The sequence below is a fragment of the Aplidium turbinatum genome, chromosome 11 (genome assembly GCF_918807975.1).
Source record: "Aplidium turbinatum chromosome 11, kaAplTurb1.1, whole genome shotgun sequence".
Classification (NCBI taxonomy): Eukaryota; Metazoa; Chordata; class Ascidiacea; order Aplousobranchia; family Polyclinidae; genus Aplidium; species Aplidium turbinatum.
The window spans coordinates 13,956,094-13,983,995 of NC_137482.1; the positions used below are offsets into that span (position 1 = coordinate 13,956,094).

The 27,902-nt window shown below is 41.9% G+C and overlaps 1 protein-coding gene across 1 annotated transcript; it reads left to right on the plus strand.

Moving 5' to 3' along the window:
* On the plus strand, positions 1–27,764 carry LOC145780032 (uncharacterized). Its single transcript, XM_082591734.1, has 2 exons — positions 1–169; positions 27,549–27,764. Exons 1-2 carry the CDS (start codon positions 1–3, stop codon positions 27,686–27,688), a joined length of 309 nt encoding a protein of 102 aa, XP_082447860.1. The 3' UTR covers positions 27,689–27,764.
* Positions 27,765–27,902: the final 138 nt, after the last annotated feature.

Consider the following 27,902-nt stretch of genomic DNA (forward strand, 5'->3'; position numbering starts at 1 on the left):
ATGAGTTCAAGTGAAGAAGATGATATCATTCAACCAGTGAAGTTGGTAAAGCGTAGAAAGCGTGTTTGCACAAATGAAGATACCTTTCAACAAGTTAATTTGTTTTCACATAAAGTGATGCCAACAATCACGCAGATGAATCAAAATATACTTTTGGAAATGTCTAGAGGTAAGATGCGTTGGTCTCTTATATTTATCCATAGTTTAGTAGGTACATAATAATGAATAGGAACTTACATAAAACATGTTGTCTAGCCAGTGGTGTATTCTCCATGCATGCACTGCAATACTGCATGCCTTACAATTCTGATGAAATCAGAAAACTTTCAGAAACAACGAATTTATGCGTAGAAATTGAAAATGTTAATAGCAGAACCACCTCGCTCTCTTAATTTCAATATTCGAAACAACTGTTCGTTTTCAAAATTTGGAAACTTTGCTGACCCTGGCAACTCTGCATGCTGAGACGAGCTCAGCATGCGTTGATAATACAATTTGCCTATTCGTCGCTCTTTTACAACAGCGCGGCGCAAATGGAACCAAGGCATGCAGATTTAAAATTGCATGCAAAACAAAAGTCACGATCTCGAGACAGGGTTGCCAGATTGGTATTTTTAAGGCCAAATTTCAGGTATTTGGGGTTTTTAAAAAGTGCTTGGCCGGACTATTTTTGTTTGGACTCTTGTTCTTTTTTAATTTTCCGATTGGCATTTGTTTGGCCTTTTTTCTTTTGGTCCTCATAGTTTAAGTCCTTGCGGTTTTCTACTGTAGATAATATGACATACTTGAGACCTAAGCACAGTAGTTTAAAAGATCATGAAGAAAACGGGTCGGGTGTATGCTAAAGGCCATACACATACCGCTGCATAGCGCTTCAAGTCCGCTTTCCTGCAATGCAGGATAAAGATATAAAATTAAGACATTGATTCATGGTGCGTTCCAAACCTCATTTTTTGCAAAACAGCTCAAACAATTATCAGCTAAGTAAGGCTCAGATTGCAAGAAAAGCTATAAAACCTAAGGCAAATTTGCAAAATTTTCCTGGGGGCATGCCCCCAGACCCCCTACACTGGCTATGACCCTCCTTCCATTGCATGCCTACGAAAGTCAACCAGGATACGCCACTGTGTCTAGCCTATTGTGAAGAAAGGAGCATTCTTCCTGGCTATCAGCATGAGGGCTGAGCACTCACTAGTACAGTGAGCAGTTGCGATTCGTTAACCTTAGTTGATTGGATGGTCTATATGGCTAGCATGGAAGCTACATCGTTAGCGAATCGCAACTGCTCGCTGCTCAGCCTTGTGCTGACAGCCGGAAGAACGCTTCTTTCTTCACAATGACTTCCTCTGACGCTTGCTGGTTTTGTTGGCTCTTTTATTTCCACAAAGATAAGAGTTAAATTGACTGGTAACTAGGGTTGTCATACTACTGCACTGCCGACGAGACCGGAAACACTGCACTGACGAGAAAGAGGAAAAGCAGCGCACGCAGAATTTGCCAGAAAAGGCTACAAATTAGTTGTTATTGCGGAAGTGCTGAAATAAATAAATAAAAGGCTACAAAGAAAGCATAAAGTTATAATCAGATCACCGTTCTGTCGTGCGACTGCGAATTACTGGATGCTTAGTTCCAAATCTCTGTCAAAAAGAAGAAAGAATTTAAAGAAACAGTAAGTTGTTCTGAAAACCCCCCTTTTTTATCCCCACCCCTATCCTAGTTAACTATTTCCACCCCAATCAAGCCCTGGGATCCGCAATTCTAGCCCGGGCTTGGTATCCCTATCTTTTTCCCCGAAGAACAAGGTTTCAGAAGAAAAAAAAAAAATTTTCAAAACTGTAATTATTTATGTCGTGTTCATTGTTGAACCTAAATTCAGCTTTGTCAAGTTTTAAATTAATTCCTAACCTATTTTTCCGTTTCGCCTTGTTTCATTTTTAACCATAATTCTAATCAGTTAGTATCTTGCTACTTAAATTAATTAGTTCGTAGACTTGTGCCTCTATAGCAATAATAAATCCATCCGAAAATCTTTCTTTTTTTACCCAAATTAAACCCCCTTGTTCAGTTAATTTTCGAAATCTCTGCATTCAAACTCCTGCATTGGTAATCTAGTATTGCCAGTTGTCTACTAAATCCATTCAAACTTTCTTTTCTTGCATCTGAAACACGCATCTTCCATAACTTCCTTTCTCCTTGAAGTGTTCACTTGAACCATAACCTTAATACCTTGTTAAAATTTTATACCGTATAATTTGAACAATAATCCCTTCTTTATCTTTAAAGTCTTTTGCACAATTATTTATATCGCTCCTAATTAATCGTATTTGAAATCAAAGGATCACCCTATTTGTTGGTTTAAGTTTTCAGCAGTGACGTCACAATTGACTTTTTAGTCAATTGTTCTCAAAGCATTTTTTAACCTCCTAGCCTAGCTCATCATCATCATAGCTCATCATCTAGCAGTACCGTAATTAACTGATATTCAAAGCCTAATTGCATTTAGTAACGTTGAGTTTATGTAAAAAAAATAATTATCAAATGTTAAGTAGTAACCTCTGATTCAACCCTCTTGTAATCCGCCAGTAGTTCTTTGTTTTTGTAATCCGTTACATTCAATTTCTAAACTTTGAGCTGTCGCTGTAAACTCCGAAACATCTTAAACTTAACCAACTTTTTATATATTATATTTATACATTTTCTACTGAATATGTCATGCTCTTTAAGTCGCACAGGTTCAAAGACTTTTCAAGATAACCTGGCCGGTGTTGATTTTATTTCCCCGTCTGCTGAGTCCACTAGTTTAGGCTGGCCGACGAGGAAGCAGGTTCCTGTGAGTAGGCACTCAGTTCCACTCAACCCAGATGGTGAAGCCTCACCGGTAGACTCTGTTGCTTTCACGAACTCGTTGCTTCGTCATGGCGACGAGTGTCCGATCCATGATCCCACACCACACAGTGGCTTACCTGTCGAATGCCACGAGTCAGCTCCACTATACCTGAGGTCGAATAGACCAGGGTTGTCGGTATTTTACCCGACCCAAAAAACCCATAAAAAAACCCAGAGCATCATATTTGTCCAGTTTTTATTAGAAAATTAAAAAAATGAACAAAAACACTACAAGGCACTTAAAACAAACTTTAAATTAGGGCTTAAGGATCATCATCATCATCATAATCTATCGTCGGTTTGTTCCCCACTAGTGGGGGTGGCCGATTGTTTCCGCGCAGCAATTGTCTTAATCCCTTTTCTCCATTTCACCCTGTCCCTTGCATCTTCCTCCTTCAGTCCGACTTTTTTAAACTCATCCTTCACTTGTTGTTTCCACGTTCTTCTTGGACGACCGCGTTTCCTTTTCCCATCCACCTTTAGATCTAGTGTCTTTCTAAGAAAACTTCCTTCCTCCCTCCTTATCACATGTCCATACCATCTTACTCCATTTGCCCTTGCTAGTTGGTCTATGGTCTCTCTCATCTCTAGCATATCCAACAATTCTTCAGTCCTTTTTTCCCTTCTCGTTTTCACCCCACACATTGCTCTCACCATTGACCTTTCCGTTCTTCTCAGGATTGCCAGTTCACTCTCTCTCAATACCCATGTCTCGCTACCATATAGCATTGCAGGCCGCACACAGCTCCGATATACTTTTCCTTTCATCCTTAGTGAAAATTTTCTGCCATACAACATTTCCCCACATTCCCTGAACTTTGCCCAGCCCAATCTTGCCCTTGTTGTCACCGCTGCTTCACATCCACCACTTCCATTTATCCGATCACCCAGATAACAGAAGTCTGTCACTGTTTCGATGCCATGGCAGAACTCATCATCATGGCCTTCCACTTCATTCCTTCCTTTACTGCATTTCCCACAAACAAAACACTTCGCCAATCTTGTTGCGGCTCTCTTGACATTAGCACATCTTGCATGTACCCACTTTCCACATTCCTTGCATTGCATTGAATTTCTCATCACTCTCTTGCCACATATTCCACAGGGATCTACTTTGCTCTCAACAACTGTTCCTTCTGCTCCACTCACCATCACTTTTGTTTTTTCAAGATTAACCTTCATACCCTTGGTTTCAAATCAGGGTTGAGAAAAACCCGGGTTTTTTTAAAAAAGCCCAACCCGCCCGGGTTTTTTTAAAAAAGACCCGGGTTTTTTTGGGCTTTATTGGGTTTTTTTAAAAAAGATGCAAAAAAAAGGTAGATTCATGCTTATTTCACTTCAAAACTACTTTTTACGAGTGAAGTGCCTTTCACTCACTACATGCTTGCATAACTCAATAAAATAATGCACTAGGGCTGTTGTTGCTTGAATGTTGCATCATCCATTAATTTCAAGATCAAGTTGGATGCTGCATCATCCACTGATTTCTATACCAAGTTGATGCTACTGTGGTAGAAATCACATTATTGCATCATTTGTTTAGATTTGAAGGCAAGGAGCATTTATGCCATCATGTTTAAATATTTTTTATCATTTATATATATATTATATATAGTAATGGACATAGGCGTCGAAATAGGGTGGGCCGGGTGGGCGACGCCCACCCTGCCGTGAAACGAGGGTGGGCAAAATATGTTTCGCCCACTCTATTTTCATGACACTTATGAAGTGTTCGTTACAATTATTTCCGTTTTTCTTAAACGCTGGACTATCCAACCAACTGCAGCGCAACTTCTTGGTTTACGCTATGTCTCTCGTTAAGTATCCGACAGAACAAAGCAATTCCGCAACAGGTACTCACTGCACTGTTGTTGTTATGGCAACTGCCACAGCTAGCAATTCCTGGTGAGAGAAAGCCACGTTTGATCTTTTCTCCAAATGGTCTCACTTTCGTTACGTCACAATCAAACTTCAGTTCCCGGTCAGCGTAAGGAAATGTGAAAATGACATCATAATGAACATGACAATAAAATAACCCGATACAAACTAAAGACATACTGAAACAATCGCTTTTACAAATCAAAATGCGGCAAATCTGAAGGCGCCACTTTAAAGATAACAGGTCACGAGTCACGCGCTTTTTAGGTCGCAAAGGAAAACATAAAAGAAGTTTGTTTAGTTTAGCAGCGCTTATAAGATCTCAAGGTGCAAGAAAGAAAACATCCAACCTATTAAAGCTTAATTGCTGCAGCGACGCTAAACGCAATCTTTGTGAGAAAGACTAACCACACTCTTCGAAATTAGCGTCGGCAATTGCCGAGGTGATTGTAAGGACCACAAGATTACAAGAAAAAAACTAATTTTCTTAGACTACACCAGACTAGAATGTTGATTCAATCTTACTATTGCTGGATGCTTTATTTGGGTTACTTCCTGCTTCGCCGGCGCTTAGACACGTGCCCACCTGGGAGAATCTTTTATAGAAATATCACCCTATTTGCATTGATTTAACTCCAGTAGACGTCAAATTATTGTAAGCATCTACTCCTTGTTGCGCCTCGCTTTCCGTTTTCTGTTATCTCGTCCAGCTGATACAGCATCTGATGATGCCGATTCTGACTAGTTCATCAAACAGACTTTGTGTTGCTCGCAGTGTCCCAATTGTGCCGAAATTATGTTGATTGTGCCGCATATAAGCAGACGTAAATCGAGGCAATCTTCTCGCAGGGAGCTCTTGATGTGTTACCTGTACCTGGTTGAGCAATTAACGTTATTTTATGATAATTCAACGTCGCTAGATGCAGAGGCGCCGGAACGATTTTTGAGTGGGGGGGCAAGATTACGAAAAAAAGCACTTTTTTTTACTAAAAGGCAAATTTTTTGTCAAGTTTTAAGATAAGATATAGCGATAATGCTAATGTATCAGCTCACTATGTATTGAGTAATGATAGCCTACAAGTGTCCAGTATACAAAGAAGGGCATCATGCTATGTGATAATGATGTAACCTACTGTCAAGCCTTAAAGCAGCCTGCGGCCATGGCTGCTAATTAGTGCTTGAATGACCGCCGGTGCTACCTCCTCAATCGGCCAAGTTTGGCCGCCGGTCTCTTCTAACCAATTATTTAATTTCGCAATAGAATGATCGTGGATTAACTGTCAAAAATATGTAGTATCAAAGAGTGACGCAAAATTAGGTCAGCGCGTCATAATCGCCACTGTTGCATTGTGCGGGGATATTCGTTATTGATGGAATAAATCCATCTGCGATCACCAGCGCTGTAAGTCTTGTTTGTAATTCTCGACGTTTATTTTAACAAAGTCTTAATCCCAAGTGCTAATTTACATCGGCTGGCAAAATTGTCGTTTTATGTCGATTCGATGTTGTCGGACATTGAATCGTTGTTAAAAAGGAGAACTAGGTTGGTTGACATCCAAGGGGAAAACATTTTTTGATCATATTTTGCAAAAATTATGCTTCTTTTAGTAAGGTCCTTCACATCATTGAAATACTTATTTTATTACCTTGCCGTCATCGTCAACACATGTCGAACGTTGTTTTTCGTTGCTAAAAAGAATTCTAGGGGAGTGGCAAACTTCTTTAAAATCAGCCACATTGGAGACACTCGTGCGAGTGTCGTTAGATGGTCCCGCAGTACTGGATTACAATCCGGATAAAGCAGTTATTGCGTGGTGCAACCATTCTATTGTAGGACGTCGCCCAGGCCCAGACTTCAACAACGCTAAGTGATTATTTTTGCATTGTTGCAAGTTTAATTCTATTTACTTGTGCTATCGTTATTTTGTATTTTGGCCTCCAAGCACACAGATTTGGCCGCCGAGAAGGAGCTCCCGAAAAAAAAACGAGTTTTAAGGCCTGTAGGCTACTGTGTTGCAAAATTTTGTGCCGGAAATATTATTTTGAGGCAAAAATGAAAGATTATTATTAGGCTAAAAGCGAATAGCAGAAATTGTTATATTGCAAAATGTGCAGTTGCTTACATGACTTTAAAAGGGCACCATTGCCCCCCCTGCCCCTCCATCTGCAGAAAAATTGAGGGCAGGGGGGCATCCGCCCCTCCTGCCCCCCGCTTCCGGCGCTCCTGGCTAGATGTCGAATTAATGTAAAACAAACATAAATTTCTTATTGGTCATTGTTACACAATATAACCCGCCGGGAAAATTAAATCGATTTGTGCTGACTCGAACGTTGAATCAACCCAAAATTAACTTACTTTCCTCCTCCCCGTGAGTTTACCGTAACAGCGTGCGTATCGCGTTGCTCGCTTTATCGCTACTTTTGGTATTATTACATCACAACAAATCAAACAATGCGTTCGTGATAGACTACTTTAGTATATTTTTCGCTTCTCGTTTTACATGTTTTAGTACAATCTTTTCCTACTAAGTGTTCACAGCAATTGCCGAGGCAATTTCAACTTTTGCCGTTTGGCCTCGGCCCTCGGAAACGTTTTTGTCGAAGTAAAAATATGCTAATTTTGAAGACTGAACCATTGCGAATTTGCAAACATAATATACAAAACACATTCAATGAAATCTGTTTGAAAACTCTCGCCCACCCAGAATTCCTCTTTTCTAAGAAAAAATCGACGCCTATGGTAATGGATGAGCAATTGAGCGATTGCATGGCCAATTAGGCAAATGCTCTGAAACAGCCATGCGTTAGAATCCAAAATCTGTAATTGGTAAATAGCCTCCTAAATTGCATTTCACATCATATACGCCACGGTATACAGACTACAGTAGAGTAGTACTTTCACCAGTTTAACTATAAGGCCTTCTTGCATTTATGAGTTTTAGTGTAGTATACACAAAGTGACATTACTTGATTTTTGTGTACTGTACATTATCCACTGCGTTTTCAGTTTATTCTTGGAAATTTATTTCACAATCACATCCTTAAGTCTTAATTTAAAGTTTGTTGTAAGTGCCTTGTAGTGTTTTTGTAAAAATTTTTAATTTTCCAATAAAAACTGGACAAATATGATGCTCTGGGTTTTTTTATGGTTTTTTTTTGGTTTTTTTAAGTGGGTTTTATTAAAAAAAAACCACCCGGGTTTTTTTGGGTCGGGTAAAATACCAACAACCCTGTTTCAAATGCTTCTTTCCATTTCTCAAACTTTCTCTCCATTCCCTCCATACTACTACTTGTCAAGACCAGGTCGTCTGCATACAAAATTTCACTCAATAAGTAGGGATGGGCAAAATAGAATAATTAGCTATTCTAGAATACTGAAACCGAATATAGAATACAGATATCTATTCTAGAATAATTGACAGTTTTTACCATCAACACATTTTAATGATTTTATAAAAGCAATGAACATCACAAAATTGCTTATTGCAGTGTAACAAATTTAGGCTTTTTAAATGTTCACCAGTCAAACGGGATCTCATCTTCATCTTGGTGGCGGTTAGTGTTGGGCGATAACTCGTAACTGCAAACCCTTACAAAAATGTTGCCGAGGCCAAACGGCAAAAGTTGAAATTGCCTCGGCAATTGCTTTGAACGTTTATTACGAAAAAAATTGTACCAAAACATGTAAAATGAAAAGGGAAAAATATGTAATAATGCCAAAAGTAGTGATAAAGCGAGCAACGGGATACGCACGCTGTTACGGTAATTCACGTTAAATAACTCACGGGGAGGAAAAGTAAGTTAATTTTGGGTTGATTCAACGTTCGAGTCAGCACAAATCGATTTAATTTTTCCGGCCGGTTATATTGCGTAACAACAATGCCCAAAAAAAATTTACGCTTGTTTTACATTAATTTGACATCTAGCAACGTTAAATTATCATAAAATAACGTTAATTGCTCAACCAGGTACCAAATTAATAGCTCTCTGCGAGAAGATTGCCTCGATTTACGTATGCACTAACATAGTTTCGGCACAATTGGGATACTGCGAGCAACACAAATTCTATTTGATAAAGAACTAGCTGTCAGAATCGGAATCATCAGATGCTGTATCGGAGGATGAGATTGTCGCGTCATCACTGGAATCAGACACATCAAGCGGCTCGTCGCTTGGCTGTAAATCTACACTGTCTTCGCCATTCGCAATGAAGCGTCCCGTTTTGCAACTTTCGTGCTTTGATACCCATCCACACACCTCTTTCGCAGAGCTCCATCAGGGTATTGACTAAGGAACAAATCTATGGCTGTGGCATAACGACTGGCAGGAATGTCTAACCCTAACGTTACAAGCGCTCGTGTGGCCTTGGCATTTTTATTGCCGACGCTAATTTCAAAGACTGAGAAACACTTTTCTTAATTAGAACAAAAATATCGAGTATTTTTCAAATATCGTATCGTTTTTTTTTCAATATCGCCCAACACTAGTGACAGTTAAACTTGCACTTGAAAAACATCTCTCTGAAGAAGCAGATGTGGCAGTTACACAAAAATATTGCGCTTGACAAGAAAGATCTCTTTAATGCGAACAACGAAACTCGTACGTTTTTCCTATGTCGGATTGCACTCAATCGATAAACAATTCTAACTTTCGCTGCAGCGAATTCGTTGCGACCAGACGAAGCGGTATGGAGTCGATCGTTAAAGCGGTTTCAATTATCCGATTTCATATGGATTTTGAAACTGGTTAGGCTTCACAACCGGCTATTTTATATTCGGTATTCTATTTTGCCCATCCCTATCAATAAGCCCTCCCTCACTCCTTCAGTTACAACGTCAACCACAATAGCAAATATCAGAGGTGACAAAACTGATCCCTGGTGTACACCAACCTTCGCAGAAAACTTGTTTGAATAATTTGATCCAACTCTCACTTTTGTTCTTGCATCCTCATACATAGACATCACAGCTCTCACTAATACCTCCGGTATACCTCTTTTTCTCATTGCCCATTCCATCACTTTCCTTGGTACTCTGTCAAATTCTTTTTTCTAAGTCGACGAAACACATATATAGTTTTCTCTGCTTCTCTCGGTATTCCTCCTGCATTCTTCTCAATATAAACAGAGCATCCACTGTACCTTTTCCTGGCATAAATCCAAACTGCATATCATTTAATTTCACCAATGTTCTCAACCTCTTTTCTAGTATTCGCTCCACAATTTTCATTCCATGCTCTAGTAGTTTTACACCTCTATATGCACTGCAACTTCTCACATCCCCTTTTCTCTTGAACAGTGGAACAACAGTACTATGCTTCCACTCCTCCGGCATTCCCTCTCCATCTAATACCCTTTGGCTAAGTTGTAGCATTACTTCAATTCCCAACTCTCCACTTGCTTTTATCATCTCTACGCTCACTTCTGATGGACCAGCTGCTTTATGCAGTTTCATTTGTCCCATTGCCTCCACCACTTCATCACGAGTAACCTTTCCCACTGGACCCTCCACCAGATCAACCTCTGTCATATGATCCCATACATTCTCCTTATTCATAACATTTTCCATATGTTCCTTCCACACTTCTCCTCTGCTTTCCGGGCTGAAATGCAACTTCCCATCTCCACTCCTTATACATCTTCCCCCTACAATATCTTTCCCATCCTTTTTCATTTGCTTTATGAGTCTGAATACTTTGTTTTGGCTTTCCCCCATTTTATTAAGTTCCTCCTCAGCACCATTTTTCATAGCTCTTGCAACAACCCTCTTTGCCTTCTTTTTCATACTCTTATACTTCTTTTTATTCTCTTCTGACCCATTTTTGCGCCACTGCTTGTATGCATCTCTTTTCTGTAAAATCGCATGCTTCACCTCCTCATCCCACCACCATGTGTCTCCACGATCCCTCCTCACTTTCTTTTTCCCACATACTTCATCACATGCTGCTAGGACACCTTTCTGAAATGAAGCCCACAAGTCCTGCGCACTCATGTTTACCAGCTCTTTTGCTCTTTTCACAAACTTAATTCTCGTTTTTTTTCCTCCAGTTTCCACACATTTCTCACAAAAACTCGTTCTTTCTTCACAATTTTCTTCAGTTTTTTCATATTTAAGTCTCCTACTACTAGTCTATGCTGCAACTCTCACGGAATTACTTTCACATTCTTCAAGTACTTTCTCTGTTCCTGCCCAAACACAATAAAATCAATTTCCGACTCATGTCCTCCTGAGCTGTAAGTCACCTTCCTTTTCTCTTTCTTTTTAAACCATGTGTTGGCAATACAAAGTTTCCTTTCATCACAAAATTCAAGTAGCATTCTTCCTTCCATGTTTCTCTCCCCAAAACCATACCCTCCATGAATGCCCTCGAACCCATTTGCTTGTTTTCCAACATGCCCATTAAAATCTCCTAATCCAAACACCAACTCTTTTGAACTCCGTAAATCCCATTCCTCTGCCAAAACATCATAAAAACTTTCCTTTTCTAAGTAATCCCTACCACTTTGAGGTGCATATGCACAGATTAGCCTCACTACCTCCTCTTCAAAAGCAAGTACCATTGTCATCACTCTGTCACTCCTTCTTCTAACTTCTATTACTTTTTCACATAATTTCTCTTTTACCAAGAAACCAACACCACCGATTCCTGTGTTATTTCCTGACCACCATAACTTATATCTCCTCCCATTGGCACCTAAAAACCACGCTGACTGTCCCCTCCATCTTACTTCCTCTAGGCCACATATACCCACCCTTCTTTTTCTTAGTTCTTCACATATTTCAGTTCCTTTACCACACAAACTTCCCACATTCCAGCATCCGATTCTAACACCATAATCTTTTTTCAATGTTTTTTTGTTTTCTTGGAACCCAGAGATTCTTCGCACCCCTTGCCCATCTAAGGGCTGCTGGGGACTAGGGGCCATTTTTAGCTTTTGCTGCATCTAAATAATATTTTGGAGCATAGATTTTCCAGCCGGATGCCCTTCCTGACGCTAACCACAGTTATTGGCGGTGGGCCTAGCCTTTACTTAAAAAAAGTATTTCCTGCAAGGCAGCAGGGTTTCTAACAAGTTTTAGCCAACCAGTCGAGGTTGTTGCCCATGAGGTGGGACGTGGACCCACTTGTTAGTTTGGTGTGTGATCAAGACCAGTGTTCCCCGAGACCCATGGTGTAACAATCCATGGCGACTGCCCAGGGTTCAAAGGTGCTACTTGTACCACACACCTACTTCACAAGGATGTGATTGTGAAATAAATTTCCAAGAATAAACTGAAAACGCAGTGGATATTGTACAGTACACAAAAATCAAGTAATGCCACTTTGTGTATACTACATTAAAACTCATTTATGCAAGAAGGCCTTATAGTTAAACTGGTGAAAGTATTACTCTACTGTAGTCTGTATATGATGTGAAATGCAATTTAGGAGGCTATTTACCAATTACATATTCTGGATTCTAACGCAAGCCTCGAAATTCATGGCGGACACGGCGGTTATGTCCGCCGTCACAGCATGTGATGTCCGCGGGAAGTACCATCTAAATCGGCCATATTTGTCCGCCAAGAAATAACCCAGCAACTAGCAATACAAATCGTCATTGCATAGCACGAATCATTGTTGCGAGAATATAATTTTCCGCGCATTCTAGCGCGCATCTGCAAAATGTGAATACGGTACTGTATCCCTTAGCTTCCATTCAAGCAGGAAAACTTTCGATTTTTAAGTTGCTTCAACGATTGATGACATTGAATCAGCGTAACAAAGGTGAATTTTTCGCTAAGAATCAATGGGAGTACGGAGTACTTCTACACTAATCATGCGCAACTTAGTTGAAGCTTACGTCACAATGTCTGGCTTTGATCTCCGAGTAATATTAATAAGGCACGGTTGGTTACAAAATTTGTTAAGTTTTGGTATACAGTAAGAAAGAAAAGGCCGAGGGAAAACTCACTTTCGCTCACATGACACGCAAAAATAAACCTAAAAAACGCCAAGGGAAAACACAGCAGAAAATGCTAGCGTTAGTGTAGAAGTTTTCCGACTCGTACCCAGAGCATTGTGATCCAAGAAGCCACGCGACCTCGTTCGGTGGAAGTTATGCGGCGTATTAAGCAGCTACACAGCGCTTTGACTCTTCAAGCGCACGTCGTTGGTCTGACGACAGCCTTTCAAAGTGAGTTCGCTGAAATTTTAAAGTGAGTTCGCTGAAATTTTAAAAGCTATTTAAACTGTACTAGCTATAGTTCTCGAATGGCGAAGAATTATCAAGATAAAGTGATTAAACATGACAAATGACATTAAAACTGGTTTGTCCGCCGTGAAACTTAAATTGTCCGCCGAGATAGCTGCTCAGACTGGACACGTTTGTCCGCCGTCAACAAAAACAAATTTCGAGGCCTGCTGACGCATGGCTGTTTCAGAGCATTTGCCTAAATGGCCATTGGCCACACAATCGCTCAATTGCTCATTCATTACTATATATAATATATATATAAATGATAAAAAATGTTTAAACATGATGGCATAAATGCTCCTTGCCTTCAAATCTAAAGCAAATGATGCAATAATGTGATTTCTACCACCGTAGCATCAACTTGGTATAGAAATCAGTGGATGATGCAACATCCAACTTGATCTTGAAATTAATGGATGATGCAACATTCAAGCAACAACAGCCCTAGTGCATTATTTTATTGAGTTATGCAAGCATGTACTGTGAGTGAAAGGCACTTCATTCGTAAAAAGTAGTTTTGAAGTGAAATAAGCATGAATCTACCTTTTTTTTGCATCTTTTTAAAAAAAAAACGTTTTTTTTTTAAAAAACCCGGGCGGGTTGGGCTTTTTTAAAATAAACCCGGGTTTTTCTCAACCCTGGAATAGACTGCAGTCCGTCTGCCCTATTCGCCTCACCCTCCCCAATCTATTCCCCCTTCTCTGTCCTTTCTCCACTTGCAGGAGGGCATCTCGACCTTACCGAGATGTGCAGGCGTATCAGGACCATATGCGAGCATTCCATGGTTCGCGCGCCGAGTTCCTGATCACCTGTAGCAGGTGCTGCCGTGTTCTCCCTCGAGCTTACAAGCTGTCAAGGGCCCTAGAGCACTGGCGATCCTGCCCCAAGGGCCTTCAATTGCCAACCTGCCTTCCCTGGCCGAGCAATGACCCGACGCCGTCGGAGAGCCAAACCAGGCCCCCTATGATGACCAAGCCTGGACCTTCCTACGCCTCTGTTGTTAGGCATGGAAGGCGCCGGCCCTCGACTGCAAGCGCATCGGTTGAGGGGTCATCCCCTCTTTCCTCTTCCTCTGTCATCCGCTCTCAAGTCTTCTGGCGCCAAGGCCTGGATAGCACTTCCACTTTGCCCCCACCACCTGACTTTATGCCTGAACTTTTCCGTACTGTTCTATCTCATCCAGGCAAGACTTTGCTCAGCCTAGCTGATGCTGACAGCTTGCCTGATCTAGATGTGCTGTTTCTTCCTCGCCTGTCTTCAGCCGGACCTGGGTCGGAAAGTGGGGACTCTTCCGACTCGTCAAACAGCAAATCTCTTTCCTCTTCCTCCACTTCCTCGCCTGATAGCCCAACCACGGACGGTTACGGCCCTACTGTCAGTGTGAATCCTTTTCTATATGCACCTCTGCGCAAGCCGACCTCCACAGGAGCCGTGGCAGTGGACTCGCTCGGTTTATCCAAGCCGGCTTCGCGCCCTTCTCCTCTGCCTCTGACGGCTACCGCCGGAGCTGAAGCTGGGGACTCAATCAGCTCTTCCAAGTCTCTCCAACGTTACCTATCTCACTCCTCCTTACCCTTTAATCCTGTTTCCATCCCCCCTATACAACCTTGTACCTCGAAGCTGTCTGCTGAAGCCCAGCCTTTTACCCCACCTACCCAAACCACCCACTCTAATTTCCTGTCAACTATCCCTTCCCAAACCTTGACTTGACCCCGAAGTGACGCCATGGCATGCAACCAAGCCACGATTGACTCCGGACTCCCACAGACTACCCCAGGGATGTCCACCACACTCAACGATCCATCCAAGACCCTGTTGAACTGCTCAGGGAAAGTAAGACGAAGAGCTCCAGGCGGGCTTTTTGCAGTTTAGTGAACCTTACTTTAGCGGGTGGCATAAATTTCGACCAGTTCTGCATTGAATTGGAAGAGTGGACCGCTGGCACTTCGCCGCCCAAGAGGACACGTCCTCGCAAACCACGCTTCAATCGTGGCGCGCGGCTCGCCGTCGTTTGAACGGGGGTTCTCCTCGGTCCGACGGCGGGGGTTCGTGCGGGAACGGAGCCCGATATCGTAAGGGCATGGGGGTTGCGAGCCGCCTTCTCGCAGACGCGAAGGGAACGGTCCGCCGGATTGTTGAAGACAAAAACAGTGACCGTCGTTGCGAAATCCCACTTCAAGAAATTGAGGAGAGATATCGACGCGGCATGACCGCTCCTGGAGCTGGGAGTTGCTCGCAGATGCCCGAGTGGATGAACTCCCACTGTTACGAGCATGATAATGTAAACCTCTTCCCCGTCGATGACGGTGAAGGTTCCATTACGGCCCGGGAGGTGGAGGCGGTCCTCCAGTCGCTTGATGTCGGTTCCGCCCCTGGTTCTGACGGATTGTCCTACGGTTTCTGGAAGACCCTAGACCCAAGAGGGGGACTCTTGGCCAGCCTTTTCGAGACCTGCCGGATCAACCGTCGTGTACCGAACCAGTGGAGAACCAGCAGGATCACACTCATATGTAAAGACCCTGAGGGTGACCTGCACGACGTCAGCAACTGGCGGCCCATCTCCATCTGCCGAAACATTTATAAAATCTACGCCGCCGTATTGGCCCGGCGCCTGCAGCGATGGGCGGTGTAGGGGAATGTTATCAGCCGAGAGCAAAAGGGATTCATGCCCACAGAGGGCGTCTATGAGCATGTGTTCATGCTCGACACCATCCTCTCGGATGCACAGTCACGCAAAAGGCCTGTGTCAGTTGCGTTTCTGGACATTGGAAACGCCTTTGGCAGTGTCCGGCACGAATGCATAGCCGAGGTCCTGCGTCATTTCGACGCCCCCACAGACATTATTGAGTGCATCTCCGACATATACGTCGACAACACCTGCACCGTCCGCTGTGGCAATGGTGAAACCGACCGTATCCCTGTAGGGCGGGGAGTCCGTCAGGGCTGCCCGTTGTCTGGGCTGCTATTCAATTTGGTCATCAAGGTGCTCCTCAGGGGCGTCCGTGACAAAACGGATTGCGGCTACAACCTTCCTGCCAAAGAAGACGACATCAAAGTGCGTTGTATGGCTTATGCGGACGACATCGGTCTCGTTTCTTCCGATCGCGAGCAGATGATCTCTCTTCTATCTGCTACTGAACCCTTCTCTTCCTGGTCCGGGCTACGGTTCAACCCACGCAAGTGTGGCACCCTTTCCTATGGGAAAGTGTCGGCGTCCCGTCTGCGGGTCGACCCGAAACCTTTCTCCCTTGCCGGGGAGGAAATTCAAGTCATCCCCAAAGGCGAGACGTATAAATACCTCGGCGCTCGAACCGGTTACGCCTCGGACGCATCCCTAACCCAACCTTTCATCTCCACTCTGGAGAAGCACATTTCTTTATTGATGAAATCCTTTCTTACCCCAAGCCAGAAACTTCTGGCACTCACTTCCATCATTCTCCCGTCCGCGTCATACCATCTGCGAGTGCGGCGCTTTAGACAGTATGAGCTTCTGAAGCTTGACCGACTGGTTTTGCGGTGTTTGAAGGTGGCGTGGCGTGTTCCCTAGTGGGCCTGCAGCGCGTTCTTTTACTGTAAGCCTGCATTGGGAGGTTTGGGCATCACGAACTTGTGTCGCGAAAGTGACACGCTTTCGCTAGCTCGTGCTTTCAAGATGCTGACGTCACCTGACAGCATTGTCTCTGTCGTCGCTCTCGGGCAGCTTAGGCGTCATGCCTGTCTGAGGTTCGGCACTCCAGATCCCACAACTGACCACCTGGCCAGTTATCTGAATAGTGACCCCCCTCCTGACGGCGCCCGTTTTAGACCGTGCCCTACAGGCGAGAGCCTGTGGAGCCGTGTCCTGGCGGCCACCCGTCGCCTGAACGTACGTTGGACCGCCCGCCCGGATTGGCAGCCTTGAGTTGGTCGCGGGGAGCTCCACAATCACCCCTCCTATAAGGAAAAAAGTGGTGCGACCCTCCATCAACACAATGACTTGTGGTGGAGGAGACAGTGGGAATCCAAACCTGACCAAGGCAAGACGGTCAGTGCCCACTGCCTGTCCGGATTTTCAAATTCCTGGACCCGGCGCCCGGAGCTCCTGGATCACGCGGACCGAGTATTTGTGTACAAAGCTAGATTGAATCTAATGCCACTTGAATCAAAACCAAGCCATGGACGCCGTTACCTACCTGCCATGTGTCGTGCGTGTGGGAAAGCGGAAGAGACTCTCCCCCACATATTGAATCACTGCCCTACCGTGATGACTGCCGTCACGGAACGACACAATTCAGTATTGAGGGAGATCATGGCGCACGTGCCTGCCGAATGGCAACCCGGCTTTCCATAGATAGTACGGTTCCACAGCACGTGGAAGCGGGCGGTGCCGATCTGCGTCCTGACATCGTCTTGCAACGCCCTGACGGTGTCACGGTCGTATGTGACGTCACATGTCCGTTCGACAACGGCGCGGATTCTCTTCGAAAAGCCGCCGACAGGAAACACGACAAGTACGGCGAGTTATGTGTAAACATATTGGAAGACAGGAAGCGCCCTTGCAGGGACGTCCTGTCGCTTCCGTTCGTCGTAGGCTCCCTCGGGAGCTATGCCCCGACGAGCTCTCGAGCTCTGACGGCCTTGGGCGTTCCTACTCGTGGGGTAGCAGAGGTGGCTAGAAAAGTGGCTTCCCTCTCAATTGAAGGATCCTTCCGCGTCTGGAAAGCTTGAAACGCCGGGCTCACTTGTGGAGGGGCTACGTCATACAAAAGACGACTTCAGCAATCAGAAACTTATTCCCCAATAACAGAAACGTTGCAGTAAGTATCCGAGCGCGCAAGACAGCAAACCGTTTAGACGTCATAACCTTATATCAATTGTCTTAAAATTCATCGCCTTATATCATCAACTCATGTCTATAAACCAGTGCCATCTTTTTTATAATGCTCCAGTCTCATCAAACCCAAGCATTCAAAAATGAACAAAGGAAAGGAATAAAATGTCTTATGTACATTGTGAATCGAGACTGGTTTAACAGCAATTAAGTAACTTCAATCATCACTATATCTCTATGTATTAATCAATCAATTGTTTCGAATTATCTTACGCTGCCTTCGCCTTGTAACGCTGTTCTTGCCCGCTCGGATCAACCTCGCTCTGCCTTCAACGCATTGATCAACACGATCCCCTGATCAACTCGATGCAGCCTCAAAATTTCCACCCCAATTTTCTACTTTTTCCTGGTAATGTAGCCTATCAGTGCCTCTGGTTTTGATCGCTAGCCTCCCTGACCCAGCTGGGCGAACCTGCCTCAACGTCTGGCCAGTGCACATCCGTGCTCGCCGAATCAAAGCTTACTCTTCTCCAGTGAATATGTATTACATTCCCACCTATATTTTTTGTTTCTATTGATTAATCGAGCCTCTGCTCCACATTTTTATTTGAATTTCGTCTGCCACGAGAGCCAAATTATCCATAAATAGTTGACTCTCTTCCTCGTGGTAGACCCCAATTTTATCCGCTCTGCCTACTGGCAGACCGGGTACAAGAGTCAAGTACCTGCGCCGAGGTCGCGTGAAGGAGACGTGGGCGCCGCCCGGCGGTCAATGACTGCCGGTTCCAGCGTCCACACACGACGGGTCGCCCGGCCTGTCACAGGCCATCTTTCTGGGAAATGCAGAAAGAGCCTGTCTCCCTGGCCCGCTCCGCCATTCTAAATTTGCGGACGGGTCATGTAACGTTTTCGATCCACACTCTCCCTCCACAGGTACCTCGACTCCCCAGCCTGGCCCCTGCGACCTAAGCTGGTGGACTTACCCCTCCGGGTGGATCGTCACCCCTAAATCACGCCGCTCCCCGCCGCCGCGGGGTGTGGCAGGCCGGTTTTCATGGTGTCTATTGCTGTCAATTCTTGCTACCATCGGCTGCCGAGAAACATGCTGTCTAGGTTAACATGTTTTATTGCAGTTTTAAAATACCTTCAACTGTAAACAACCTGTAAATTAATCGAGTTTATTTCAGTTTTTATGCTTTACAACGCAAAGTTAGTTTTTTTGCCTATGCAGTTTGTCTCTGGCTGTCAATGGACAGTGGACACAATACTTGCTTGTCCTCATAGTTTGAGTGCTAACACCTTGCATGAGAAGATGTTGGTTTGACCCCCATAGCCATACGAGGCAGGGGGGCGGCCGCCCCCGTGTTGTTTCAAAACGTCGCGAATTCGGGTAAAATCTTGCAATTATTAGGGAAAAAATTGCTATATGAAAAGCTACAAAATTGCATGAATTAAGAAAAACTATAAATTAATATCTTTTACCTATCAAACTAAGTAGGCTACAGCCTCTTATTTGCACAAGAAATGTGCCGCAAAATTTTCATTTGGCAAACCCGTATTGATGTATTGTATTGCATGGTGATCAAACTGTAGTACAAAATGCATTTAACCAACTGCATCATGCCAATTTGGGCAGCCACCAAAATTTTCACAAATGCATCGTGTTGATTTGGGCAGCGGAAATCATGAAATTATTTGATGAAACTGATTAGTTTGTTTATGCAACTGCCCAAATTACCATTTCCCCAAAATGAACAAATTCATTACCGGGTAATTTTTCCCATTTACATAACTGTATCATTCGGATTTGGGCAACAAAAAAATATGAAATTATCTGATCATAGTCTATTTATAAAACTGCCCAAATTGGCATGATGCAGTTGCCTCGCATCAAAATTTACAAAGTCTTTAATTTTTTTCATAATATCCATAAATGCATGATCTTGATTTGGGCAACTACAAAATATGAATTTATATACTGTAAATCTGGTGAATACTTTTATAAAACAATTCGGGTGAAAAGGTTACAGTACTTTTTCAACCATAAACGGACATAGCTAAGCAACACCACAACATTTAACAAAAAAATGTTATACCTGTTAAAAGTAATATTAAGGTGTTGCTTAGCTTTGTTTGGTTACTTTTATAAAAGGGTCTGCTGCTATTCGGCGAGTTCCCTATTCGACGATTTTTTGAAAATCCAACAACGCCTTTTGCAAATCCAACGATTGAATATTATTCAATATTCAGACATTGAATCAATGTAAATACGAACCGTTAGACTAATTGGGTTCTTTGAATCCTACGTCACCGTTTGTATGCAACATTAGAATATATATATTAGTTATTTTTGTCATCAAATTACCTAGCCTAACTATATTTTTAGAAGTAGTGCTGCCAGACCTTTTTATTTTTTGTACTAAAATTCGTATCATCAAAACTACTTTAATTGATTGAACAAAGTTTATTTGAACAGAAGTAGTATGTCTGTGTTTCATTACATTTAATTATAATTTCTCTATTGTTATGTACTTTTTTCTGAATCCGCATGGTCACCCTGAGCCGGTTTCCTGCAATGTTTATTTTTGAGTCTTTTATGACAGCACAACTGAATATTTAAGTGGGGTTGTTTTTTATTTGTGGTGTGTAAAACAATATTTGTTACTCCTCCCTACCATGCCAAAGTGCAGAAGCATCGAGCAATGCACAAGCAAGGTATCAAAGAAGAATTCAGTTGTTCTATCTTGATTTCTTTGGAAAGAAATTCTAGCTAGCTGGTGATCAGTGGCGTAGCCAAGGAGGGTGGGTTGGGGGTTGCACCCCCCCCCCCCTTTGGCACGCGTGTGACGTCACGATATTGAGAATGATGCTTTAAGTCTATACCTCTAAGGGTCTGCTACTATTCGGCGAGTCCGATTCGACTAGTCCGATTCGGCGAGTTCCCTATTCGGCGAGAGCCCTTTTCGGCGAGTGCCCTATTCGGCGAGGTTTTGAAATTTTTGAAAGGAAATTATCGGGTACCGTAGCCTAATTATAATTGCCGTTTTTACATCGTTTTAACGTCGCTAAACGTTGAAATCGTGCAGAAAGGAATAAAAATAAAATGTTTGAACTATTAAATTAAAATTCGTCATGTCAGTTCAGTTGTTTTTATTTCTGACCATCATATGAAAAACAATACACGTCAACATAGCAAAGGTAGAAGCGACAAAACGCGAATGTTAAAACGTGCTTGAATTCGTCATGTCAGTTCAGTTGTTTTTCTTTCTGATCATGATATCAAAAACAATACGTCAACATAGCAAAGGTGTAGAAAAGGTAGAAGCGACAAAACGCGAACGTTAAAACGTGTTTGTGACCGAAGTAAGTTATTGAGTTGAAAGAAATTTGGCACGGTCGCAACACTTTCAGAAAAATTTAAGATATGAAGGAAAAATAAAACAAAGAAAATGTTACAAAAAAAAATAAAATAGATCATGTTTATGTCTATAAGTTAGTACTTTTGAATAGTTAAAATGATTAGTTTGAACCAACAAATGTGTGGCCTACAGCTTGGATTGAAAGGAAATTATCGGGTACCGTAGCCTAGTTATCCCGGCCAGCAAAAAATTGTTCCAAGAACACAGTTCATTTTTACATTGTAGTAACAGAATGAAAAGGCTAAACAAATGTGTGGCCTATCGTGTTAACGTCGCTAAACGTTGAAATCGTGTAGAAAAAGGAGCTTTTGCTGACTAGGATACTTTGAAACTGAGAAACATTCACAGAAGCCCTACGATTTGTTCCAAGAACCCATTTAGCATAACATTTCATTTGTACATTGATTCAACGTCTGAATACATTATCTTAAAAATACAACGTATCGTAGGGCTTCTGTGAATGTTTCTCAGTTTCAACGTATCCTAGTCAGCAAAAGCACCCTTTTCTACACGATTTCAACGTTTAGCGACGTTAAATCGATAGGCCACACATGTGGTTAGCCTTTTCATTCTGTTACTACAATGTAAAAATGAACTGTTAGGCTAACTGGGTTCTTGGAACAAATTTTTGCTGGTCGGTATAACTAGGCTACGGTAGCCTACCCGATAATTTCTTTTCAATCTAAGCTGTAGGAGTGTAGGTCACACATTTGTTGATCCAAACTAATCATTTTAACCATAGGCGCCTAAGCCGTGAGGGCCAGGCCCCCACGCATATTTCCTCGTGGGAGCAACTTTTTATGCGGCATTGATACATAAAACAATAGATGAACTAGCGATCGGCAGCAGGAAAACATTTTTAAATACAAACCGCAACGAGTAGCGATGCTACAATCCCACCCCAGACAAAAAAATCTGTCATTTTTACGTTGATTTAACGTCTGCAGACGTTGAATCAATGTAAAAATGACTGATTTTGCTGCCTGTGACATAGCAAAAATCTACCATTTTGCGTCGATTCAATGTCATCAGATGTTGAATGCACCCAAAAACAACATAATTTGCTACGTTGACGCAGCGTGCGTTTAACTTAATGCGCTTGCAAACAGTCTCCTGTCGCTTTCGAAAGTCGAAACCTCTGCAGAGAATTGTCGCGGCAGTGAATCGGTTGCTGTGAAAATGAACTTGAAGTCTCGGCCCGAGGTTACCACTAACCAAAGCAACAAGGGCTGGTACAAACCGCACTGCCCACAGTCGCACAAGCAGCATAATCAACACAACAATCGCGCAAACTGCATGGCGCACACACGTCCGTTGCCATGGAAACCCGATCAAAGGCGGGGAATATGCGCATCTTTTGTTTCATCTGCAACACGAAAACGGGCGTATTACAGCAAATTGAAACTTGAAAGCTGGTCTGCGATAAGTTGCAATATTGTAGTGAAAAGGGAGCAATGTCAAGTCGAAAACTTAATCAAACGTCTCTCTGTAACTATTTTTCAAGGGCTGTTTACGGATGTCAGCAACTTTTAAATTTATTAAAGGTGACGTGCTGTTGAATTGATGTAAACATGAATGATTTTACTTTCAACAGGTATATTTTCAAGCATATGATCAAGATAGTATTTTCATTCCATTTACAGTATACCTTTTAGTAAACCTTTTCGTCTCTTGTTTCATGCTAATAAATCTAGTTCGTTGCTAAACTTTATGTTGCGCTTAGCTTAAAGAGTCGCAGTCCATCAACCGCTAGCCAACGCAGACGCATAGCATGTGTTTTGGTCGAGCTTTGTTTATAATAATTAACGGTAGGTCGAACGTAGCGATAACTCTGAGTGTGGCAATAAAAGCAATCCTAGTGTGACGACATAATTACATCATCCATCTGCGTGACATTTCGCTGAATTTACGTTGCTGCTGATGAAACACACTTTCGCCCCCACGGCCAAAAAAATAGTTAGGCGCCTATGATTTTAACTATTCAAAAGTACTAACTTATAGACATAAACATTATTTTTTTTGTAACATTTTCTTTGTTTTATTTTTCCTTCATATCTTAAATTTTTTTGAAGGTGATGCAACCTTGCTAAATGTCTTTCAACTCAATAACTTACTTCGGTCACAAGCACGTTTTAACGTTCGCGTTTTGTCGCTTCTACCTTTTTCTACACCTTTGCTATGTTGACGTGAATTGTCGCTTCTACCTTTGCTATGTTGACGTGTATTGTTTTTCATATGATGGTCAGAAATAAAAACAACTGAACTGACATGACGAATTTTAATTTAATAGTTCAAACATTTTATTTTTATTCCTTTCTGCACGATTTCAACGTTTAGCGACGTTAAAACGATGTAAAAACGGCAATTACAATTAGGCTACGGCACCTATAATTTCCTTTTAAAAATTTCAAAAACTCGCCGAATAGGGCACTCGCCGAAAAGGGCTCTCGCCGAATAGGGAACTCGCCGAATCGGACTAGTCGAATCGGACTCGCCGAATCGGACTCGCCGAAACGGGCCATTCCGACCTCTAAAACCAAGTTTGCCTAATTTTAAATGAAACATGCAAAGAGCGAGTTTTGCCATTATCAAACATTCAAATATCTCAGCCAGGAATTAGCAACAAGAAAACATAGAGACTTGTAGCTTTATTTTCGAAAAAATCCCGAAAAAAACAAGATCTTATCCTTTTGCTATGCCACCGGACAGCACCATTTTACAAGAATATTCATACCCACATTTTTGTTAAAAATGCTCTCAGAATGTACCAAATTTAAAGTAATTTTTCAAAATTTTCTAGGGGAGGCCCCCCAGACCCTCCCCACCGCTGGGTGTCGCCATAAGCGAAACACGCTGTCAAACCCCCCTCTTTCAAAATTCCTGGCTACGTCACTGCTGGTGATCTTGTTAGGTTAGTTTTTCACTGTTATCATTCACCGCATACATTACACTAGTCGACAAAAAAAAATTTTTTTGTGGTGCCGAAGATTTTTCAGCTGTTTTCAGCTAATTTGTGGTCGCTGATTTCGAAAATGTAGTCAGTTTTTGTCCATCAGATCTAGTTTTCTAGTTACGGTGATTCCACTGCATGAGTGAACTTGTGCATAAGGGCTATTCCGTGTCGATTCACACAGTCAAGAAATTCAACCTTTCGATTTTCTTTAAATTCTACACACCTTTTTATTATTCTATATGATGAACACTTGCAAAATTTGAGTGAAATATATTGAGAAACACGAGAGTTATGAACCATTTAGTTTGGGGGGGTCTGCTGAGGGGGCACAATTTTTTTATTTTTGGCCATGTTTGAGGCCCTATTACTGCTAAACTAAATTAGGTAACAACCCAATTTTTTTACAGATGATAGTACTTCTGCCAAATATTGAAAAAACAACATCGTTCACTTTGTCACTCTAAAAGGTCATAGACTCCCAAAGTTGGCCGTTTCCAGCTCTCGGCTAAAATTTTCCAACATTTGAAAAGCTCACCAAGACCCCATTTTTGATTGATTTTGGCTGAAATTTGAAAAAAATTTAGTACAAAATATTAAGTAGGTTGGGAGATATTTTATATGAAATGAAACACTACAATTATAAATGCTACAATTATAATGATTTTTCCCATTTAAATTTTTTCGGGCCCCCCCCCCCTTGCTCTGCGGTCTGGCTACGACCCTGCCCCCACGGCTTAGGCGCTTATGGATTCGGTAAAAAATGGATAAAACTGCGACAAAGCTCACCCTACACTTTCTGCTATTGCACAACCTAGCTATCTTCATTCTTGAGAAATTTGGCATTAAAAATGCCAACCTGGCATCCCTGGTGCAGGACTGGCCGTTGGCCCACGAGAGCGTGTGATAGTCACGTGATCGACGATGCGCATGCGTCAAAGTCTTTTTTCGCTTGCAAAATGCGACAAGACAGATTTCGCGCCACTCGCGTTACTTTCGACCGCGTTCAGCCGAAAGGGCGGCTATAATTTCGAATATGTCCGATACAAAAAACGAATTTCGAATATCACCTTAATCGAAATCGAAATTGAACACCCCTATGGACTTGTCATATCTTAGTGAATATGTGGATAAAATTTCAGTGCAAATTTTCTCTGGGGTCATGGGTAACCGGGATATTAAAAGGACCCCACTTTTAGCTTTTTTTCCATTTTGACCCATGTTTCATATAAAATATCTCCCAACCTATTTAATATTTTGTACTAAAATTTTTTTCAGTTTATAGAGAATCCTGTAAACAACTCTTCCACCAAATTTTAGCCAAAATCAATCAAAAATGGGGTCTTGGTGAGCTTTTCAAATTTTGGAAAATTTTAGCCGAGAGCTGGAAACGGCCAACTTTGGGAGTCTATGACCTAGGGATGGTAGAAGTAGGGGATTGCTCACTCAAAAGTAAGGTGGACAACTGGAGGGTCACAATGTTATGACAAAATTTGATGCTACTACAGCTTGAGGTCTACTACCATATGTCGCATACTCAGGTGCAGTTTATATGACCTGCCTACGTGTGTACAAAGTGTGTATCGCCAAAATAAATGTAGGAAATATGTGATATCATGTTCATTTAATAGTATTCAAGTCATGAAAATGCCGGAATGGCCCGATTCGGTGAGTCCGATTCGGTGAGTCCGATCGGTGAGTCCGATTCGGTGAGAGCCTTTTTTGGTGAGAGCCCTATTCGGTGAGTTTTTTTTTTTAATTATTGCGCGCCGTAGCCTAATTATCATTGCCGTTATAGGTTTAGGGGTGTTGGGTTTGGGGCGTTTTGGGGTTGGGTTTGGGGGTTTTTGGGAGTTTGGGGGGTTTGGGTTTGGGGTTAGGGGTTTTAATTAGGCTAGGGTACCCGATAATTTTCAAAAAAAAATTCAAAAAAATCACCGAATAGGGCTCTCACCGAAAAAGGCTCTCACCGAATCGGACTCACCGAATAGTAGCAGACCCTGAAAATGCAGAGGTAGACTTCACGCAACACCGGTAACGGTAAGTAGCCTCAAACAGCTGTAGTGAGGTTTTGCAGATTTTGTAGTACCCAAAATTTTAACCAAATATAGCGATTCATTTGATGAGAATAAATTTACCTAAAAGCAAAGAAAATGTTGTGCAGTTCTGCTAATTTTTGAACTTCTTAGTAACCCTCCAGCTGTCCATTTTGTAGGAAAAATCATTAAAGTGAGTCGTCCCGGTATTCTACTGTCCCTACTATGACCTTTGACCTTTTAGAGTGACAAAGTGAACGATGTTGTTTTTTCAATATTTGGCAGAAGTACTATCATCTGTAAAAAAATTGGGTTGTTACCTAATTTAGTTTAGCAGTAATAGGGCCTCAAACATGGTCAAAAATAAAAAAAATTGTGCCCCCTCAGCAGACCCCCCCAAACTAAATGGTTCATAACTCTCGTGTTTCTCAATATATTTCACTCAAATTTTACAAGTGTTCATCATATAGAATAGTAAAAGGGTGTGTAAAATTTAAAGAAAATCGAAAGGTTGAATTTCTTGACTGTGTGAATCGACACGGAATGGCACTTATGCACAAGTTCACTCATGCAGTGGAATCACTGTAACTTAAAAAGTTGACCTGATGGAGAAAAACTGATTGCATTTTCGGATTCAGCGCCCCAAAGTTAGTCTAAATCAGTTCAAAAACCGCCGGCACCAAAAATTGTGTCGGCCAGTGTTATATTTGGGCAATTTCTATAAAAGCGTGCTCATTTGGGCAAATTTACGTTCTGCCCCCCCAAAATGGTTTGGTCTCGTACGGCTATGTTGACCCCACCCAAGAGTGTTCTTTTTTTGCAGTTTATGTTTTTATGTATAAATAAATGCATTAACAATGTTGATGTAGAGTACATTGTATATACAGTATTTATTATTGAAGGTGGCCATTGAATTGATGACCCTTTGTGATGTTTATTTGCTGTCTCCTTTCCATTCATTAAGAATTGTTGGTTAATTAATTCCTTCGACCTGCATGGTTAGTAATAGGACTGTACTTATTAACTGTAAAAGTAAACGTGATTGATGGATCCATTTTCATCAGAATGATTTACTTTTGCAACAACTGTTCTAATGTTAACTAGAAGTAAAAGAAGAAACAAATTAATTGTTTTCTTTCTTCACTGATGTTTAAATGTATTGGGAGTTCTCAAAGTATAAACTTTGATCATATTCAGTCATTCCATTTGTGCAAAGTCTCTTCATTATTGTGTTATTTTACTTATCTATTTATTTGTTCATTGTTTTGAAGCTGTCTGAAGAATTAACTCACTCTGACATTTTTATATGCGCCCTATGGTATGTTGTTTTTAGATTTACCTCAACGTCCTGTTCAAAGAGAAAAAATTCCTTCTGATGTGACTTCAAACATTAATCAGGTTGTAGAAAACTACCAATCAGATGAAGATGTACAGTTTGTTGATCAAATGCAAGTTGTATTACATTGTATATAGCAATGGATGGTTGATTGATACATCTTGTGTTTATGACTTCAACACCTAGGCTATTAATTATACTTGCTACGGAAAGTTGATGTCACCATTAGAAACAAAGTCAATTTATTATAAACGATTTGTAGCTTGCAGACCAATAAATGATAAAGGCTTGTCTTGCTTATCAGGCATAGCTGATGTGAATTACAATCAATGAAAGTGGTAACACTGGTAG